Source organism: Dufourea novaeangliae, unplaced genomic scaffold (assembly GCF_001272555.1).
Source record: "Dufourea novaeangliae isolate 0120121106 unplaced genomic scaffold, ASM127255v1 scaffold228, whole genome shotgun sequence".
NCBI lineage: Eukaryota > Metazoa > Arthropoda > Insecta > Hymenoptera > Halictidae > Dufourea > Dufourea novaeangliae.
The window spans coordinates 4684419-4690848 of NW_015374150.1; the positions used below are offsets into that span (position 1 = coordinate 4684419).

The 6430-nt window shown below is 48.8% G+C and overlaps 1 protein-coding gene across 1 annotated transcript; it reads left to right on the forward strand.

Annotated features, from left to right (window-relative positions):
* The first annotated feature begins 350 nt into the window (after nt 1-350).
* On the forward strand, nt 351-6083 carry LOC107191578 (spidroin-1-like). The gene is made up of 6 exons (XM_015580640.1): nt 351-417; nt 556-831; nt 1029-1838; nt 1918-2112; nt 2322-4067; nt 4361-6083. Exons 1-6 carry the CDS (start codon nt 351-353, stop codon nt 4591-4593), a joined length of 3327 nt encoding a protein of 1108 aa, XP_015436126.1. The 3' UTR covers nt 4594-6083.
* The last annotated feature ends 347 nt before the right edge of the window (nt 6084-6430 follow it).

Consider the following 6430-nt stretch of genomic DNA (forward strand, 5'->3'; position numbering starts at 1 on the left):
CTCAACGGAGATCACTGTTATTCTTGTATTTTCGTTACGGACACACGAAAATATTTTATATCCTCGGACGGTAGTTAGTTAGTCCCGTTATGGATATTTCCATGGTAAGCTCGGCTTTCGTTTCGCCGAACGAAAACCGAAGAACCGAATAGAAACGGCGCGTCGAGTAACGGACAATTATTGACCGACGTAAAGTCCACCGGTGTCTCGTATATAAGTTGTTGTCTCGTTCAAGAGCTTCAGTCGTTCTTGACTCTTCGGCCACGGAGATTAGTGACTTGTCACGCTAACGATCGATAAAAATTTTACGCGTGTCTAGCGATCGATCGACGACCAAAGTGCCAAGAAACATGAAGTTCAAGTGTCTAGTGTCGGTGGTAATACTCCTGTTCGTTGGTAGCTGTCACGCCAGACCCGGTGAGTTTTCCTTTCGTTTGGGGGAATTTTTGCAGATTCGACGAACATCAAAATCAAATCACCGCCCGTTGGAAAGCAAAAAGACGCGGTTCGGGATCTCCGAGCGATCCTTCTAAGGAAGAAATATTTCAATTTTAGGTCTGCTGCTCGACGGACTGAAGTCCAATCATGGACTTCGTTTACTGGATCCTTTGGGACTCTTCCACAAGGATAAAGATACTCGGGCAAGCAGCAACGCGCAGTCGTTCGGAAGCAACCTGAACCTGGGACCTCTTTCCTTTTCATCGGCAATATCCTCGGGATCGGCGAGCGCAACAGCCGATGGATCTGCATCGGCCAATGCCAAGGCGAATGCACATGCCCTCGGTGGATCCAATGCGAACGCCGACGCCTCGGCCATCGCTAATGCCCAAGGTATTTCCTAGAAAAAGATATTATAGACGTTTCTCGTATTCGAGAAACGCATCCGTTTGGGCCGAAGAAATTCTATGCAAACGAGTCGATTTGAATAAGTTACATTTAAAAAAAAAAAAATCAAACGGAGACACGGGACGAAAGTCAACAAGTGTATCGCGAGCCCGTAACGAGCGTTGTATTTTCTTTGAACGTAGGTATAAACGGTGGTTCGGGACCAAATTACTATTCTAACATCGATGACAACCAAGGCGGTAATTATAACGGTTACGTTCCACGCAACGATCGTCATCACGGTGGTTACGGCGGTTCTCAAGCGAATGCAAACGCGAATTATGGTGCACAGGCTGGTGCACAGGCCGGTGCACACGGTGGTGCCCACGGGGGTGCGTACGCGGGTGCATCCGCCGGGGCAACCGCCGGCACAATAGCCAGCTCGAACTCAAACAACAACCTGAACGTGAACACGAATACGAACGTGAATACGAACGTGAACACGAATCTGAATTCGATAGTCAACACGAACGCCAACCTGGACACGAACGTGAACACGAATGTAAACACTAACGTGAACACGAACGTGAACTCGATCAGCGGCGTAAGAGCACCGACTGGTTACTATTCAGCGGGAAATGTTCAAAGTAACGCCGATGCGAACGCGGTTGCTAACAACGGAGCAAGCTATATTCCCGATAGACAGTTTTCTGGCATTTCGACAGGCGTACAAAGACCGCCAAACTTTCCTGGATACAACCGAGAACCGGTCACGATTCCATACCCCGTTCACAACCATCCACCTTATCCGCGACCCGAAGAGTTCGTTCATTCGCTTCCGCCGCTTCAACCGGCCATTCCGTACAACGGAGACTCGGTGATACCAGTTGTCGTCGTGGACGGTCCACCGTTCGCTAGACCGATGCCTCGACCGAGACCGATGCATCGTCCGAAACCGAAGTACGAGCCGTTCCAGATCCTCGTGATCGAAAGTACGGAGCCGCAGGGCCAAGGTGAGACGCTTCGACGCGGTTCGATCGGGTGGCGTTGATCAATGCACTTTGGCTTGTTCGAATTTCGAATTGCACGCAGGATTCCCTAATCCAGAGGCAAATAGAAGTAGAGCATGGGAACGTTATTATGACTTCTGTTGCACCATCATCGACTTTTCTGATTCGTTGCACCGATACGCATCGTTCTTCCAAGCATACTTCCAAGAAATTTCTGGCCTTTCTTCTCCGCACACTAATATACCGTTGGAATGTTTCTTCTCTATCACATCGACGTGTAGTTCCTTTTTGTCAAATAATTCCGTAGGATGTACACTCTCGATGGACCTGTCTTGTTTCCTCGCTGGCACTGTATTCTCTTTCTAACTTGTGACACGAGTTCAGATCTTCGCATATCCGAATGGCAACGTACCGCAACTATGTCTGGCGAGAATTTATTATTCTGGTAAATCTTGACCGTTACTCATAGGAAAATCGTTCTTGCAGGTGGTCCAGGAAAAAGTGGATACTACGGACCGATAGGTCAACAACCGAGTGGAGGTGGTAGTCTTTACCCGACAGGCTCTTCGGGGGCCCTCGCTAATGCCAACGCGAACGCCAACGCAAACGCCAACGCAAACGCCAACGCAAACGCCAATGGAAATCGCTACCCTGGTTCGTCCGGTTACGTGCAGCAACAGGGATATTATCCTTCGAGCGGTCCATCGTCTCCCGCCGGTGCCAACAATCCCTTCCTCGGTGGAACGTCCCAAGCGAACGCTCAAGCCATTAGCAACGCCAACGGAAACGCGAAACCTGGATCATCGGGTTATGCTCCGAGTCCAGGATATTATCCTGCCAGCAGTCCATCCGGTCCAACCGGAGCGAGCAATCCTTTCCTCGGTGGATCCTCCCAAGGAAATGCCAACGCAGCTGCCAACGCGAACGCAAACGCAGGTGCGATAGCCAGTTCGCCGACCCAAATACAAGGGCAGAATCCTTTCTTGAACGGTCCTGCTCGCAGCCCCGGTGCATACGGAAGCAATACCGGTATAACGAAACCATCTTCTCCGGGTCTTGAACATCTCGTGATTAACGGAGGTGGCTCGGCTAACGCGAATGCAGGTGCGAACGCGGTGGGTTCCACCAATGGATACGGACAGCCGATTAAATCGGCACCTGTGGTGATTCCAGCACAGCCTGGAGTAATTGTACAGGGACCGAGTGGATCGTACGGAAACATAGGCTCGGGCACCGCATTCGGTGGTTCTGGATCGAGCACCGGAACTGGAGGATATTATGCGCCTACCAAAGGTGGCGCCCCGATCTACGGATCGTCTAGACCAATTTATGGTAGCGGACCGTCCGGAGGTAGTTCTGTGAGCAAAGCCGATGCGTCGGCCGATGCCGGAAACAGTGGATTCGGAATCTACGGAGGAGGCAACGGGGCTGCTGGCGCTGGTAGTAGCGCCTTAGGTAACGTCGGTCCTACGGTAACGGCTCCTGGAGGATATAACAACGGACAATACGGAGGTTCTTCGACAGGTGTATCCAAAGCCGACGCGGCAGCTAATGCCGGAAACGGTGGATTCGGAATCTACGGAGGGGGAAATGGAGCTGCTGGCACTGGTATTAGCGGGACCATAGGCGGGACCGGTCCTACAGGAACGGCTCCTGCGGGATACAACGGACAATACGGAGGTTCTTCGGCGAGTGTAGCCAAAGCTGACGCGGCAGCCAATGCCGGAAGCGGTGGATTTGGTTCCTACGGTGGAAACAGCGGACCGGGTAGCATCGGCAGTGGCCTCGGCGCTACCCGACCCTCTGGATCGGGTCTCGGAGGATTTGGCGGACAATACGGAGGAGGTTCTTCCGGGGCAAATGCCAAAGCCGACGCGATAGCCAATGCTGAAACCGGCGGATTTGGCTCTCAGGGTGGAAACAACGGAGCGGGTAGCATCGGCAGTGGCCCGAGTGTTACCGGACCCTCTGGATCGGGTCTCGGGGGATTTGGCGGACAATACGGAGGCGGTTCGTCCGGGGCAAATGCCAAAGCCGACGCGATAGCCAATGCTGGAGCCGGTGGATTTGGCTTTCTGGGTGGAAACAGCGGAGCGGGTAGCATAGGCAGTGGCCCGAGTGCTACCGGACCCTCTGGATCGGGTCTCGGGGGATTTGGCGGACAATACGGAGGAGGTTCGTCCGGAGCTAATGCGAAAGCGGACGCTGCCGCTATCGCCGGAGGATCCAGTGGTAACTTCGGTGGCTTCGGAGGTCAAAATGTAAAAGGATCCGGTGGATCGGGAGCTTACGGGCAAGGTAGGTTCCTCTGACTCTGTCCTAAAACGATCGATTACGCTTATCGCGATAAATAGCTATTTGTGAATCGACAGACCTCGCGAGCTAGTCAACAACAATCATAACGCATTCTCTGTCGTATTCCTTCTGCAGGCTCAGCCGCAGACGTCGGTGCGTCTGCGTCAGCTTTCGTCGAAGCGGTCGAATCTGGCCTGATCATTATTAAATGATTGCTCTCCCTTCCTCAGGCTCGTCCGGTGGCCTATCCGGTGCCGTATCCAGTGCAAACTCCAACGCTTTCGCCAACGGGGGTTCGGCAACCAGCTCTAGCAAGTCCAGCGCGTACAGTTCCGGAAGTGGATCGGGCAACGCGAAGGCGCAAGCGTCCAGCAGCGCGATATCATCGTCCAACAAGAGTTCGGCCAGCAGCTACGCCTCTGCTACGGCAGACACGAGCGACATGCTAATCTTTAGTAACTGATCGCCACGATTCATCCATGAGGCAACCCGACGCCGTACACGTGCCATTATTGCTCTCGGAAAGTCTTACCGTATTCGATTTACGAGAATTTCAATTTTTCTTATTTCTGGCGTCTAAATTTTCAATACGTAGATCGACCGTGGTAATTAAGAGTGTCGTATATGTGTGTGTACATATATCGGTTGAAATGAAATTATAAACCCGTGTGAATACCTTCGACGTGTAGATAATAGATTTCGCGTTAGCGCAAAAAATACTTTGACGCTTCGAATATACATATCTACATCTTACGTAACGTTTGACTGCGTGTCACCTTTAGGAATAAAACTTTAATTTCAGCGAAGCGACAAAGTTCTATGGACATTCGACTTGCAAATACTTCAAATGTCAAATCGATTATTATATCATAGTCATCGCACAGTAAAAATTCGATTTTTAATACTAATCAGTGATTCATGATGTCATTCTTGCGAATACGCGATGTACAAAGAATGTTGAGGTTCCGGATTCTATTATGTAAATTTCGTACAATCGTTCGAAATCGAGAGTATATTATCAAATTATCGTAGACTGTTTAATCGTTAAGGTGCAATATACTCGATTCGAGATGTTAGATAGAATGTCAGATCGTAGATCCAATATGTAAAAACGCCTTGTTACTATCGCTACGTTTTCGAGACGATCGAGGACACCGAACAAATGGACAATACTCTAATTACTCTAATACACGTATATAGGACTATTACGCATAGTATACGATTCCTCGGCCAAGTTAGTTTAATGCGTTTGATCGAGCACCGTCGCGAGTAAAACGAATCGCACTTATTTTCTGCAAATTCTATTCGACACTGAACCGAGACTGTTTATCGCATCGTTTACTTATCTCGAGAAATCAGCATCGTCCGGTGACGCACGCGAGATTGTTTGTTCGTCGACAGAAAAAAAAAAATGTGGGTCATAGTGTGCCACGACATAAGGATATCCCAACTAACTAAAGCATCAAAAATTTCTCTTCGTTTCTCTTCTCGTGATCGAAGAATTCGTAGAAAACCTGCTTAAAATTCGTACGATGCGGTATAGATGTGTGTATAGGACAAGGAAGGGAAACCCATCAGCTTCCGTCCATAGAACGATAAATAATGTTTAGAACGAATCAGAGAAGACATTGGAATTCGATGGGGTACCCTGGAGGACACGATGATACTCGTTTCGTTTCGTTCAGTTTTGTTAATTCTCATGTACGCGACTACTAAAAGGTAATTTTCGCGCAATTACCAGTAATCAGTTTTCCATCGACGATCGTTTATTTTGCGTCTTCGCGGAATTTCCGTCTATTATCGTGTCTTATCGAATTGCTGCACACATCGGTTCTCTGTCTCTGCCTTTACTTCTCTCTCGCCTTCTTACGTAAGACATACATACATACATACATACGCCAATGCGTACTCTGTAAATTATAAGAACTCAATAAACTACGATTTTTTTATCGACTCACTCGTATATTTCTCATTAATCGCTCCTGTGTCTCGCTTCACCTTTGTATGTTTCCAAATCAGTAAGCAACGAATGAAATCAATAAATCAACCGAAACACGAAGATGAATCCGCGAGACACAATTAATCCGAGGACAATCGCTGATCAAGTATCTGGTTATATTTTCGCCGCTTCCTTCTTCTTTCTCACTTTTCGTGTCTTTTCTTTTCGACAAATGTGGGCAACTGCGAGCACAAATGTTTGTACGACAGTGCCAAACGGACGATATCGAATGCGAGATCGTAAGATCCTATTATTGGAGATTCTGTCATTTCTTGATTTTCAGAATATACAGATACAATTT

What these genes read in the sequence shown, in the direction of transcription:
- LOC107191578 (XM_015580640.1), top strand. Translation starts at nt 351, where the DNA reads ATGAAGTTCAAGTGTCTAGTGTCGGTGGTAATACTCCTGTTCGTTGGT. An exon ending in TACGGAGCCGCAGGGCCAAG is followed by an intron (nt 1,839 to 1,917) that starts GTGAGACGCTTC and finishes AATTGCACGCAG; the next exon opens with GATTCCCTAATCCAGAGGCA. An exon ending in TATCGCCGGAGGATCCAGTG is followed by an intron (nt 4,068 to 4,360) that starts GTAACTTCGGTG and finishes TCCCTTCCTCAG; the next exon opens with GCTCGTCCGGTGGCCTATCC.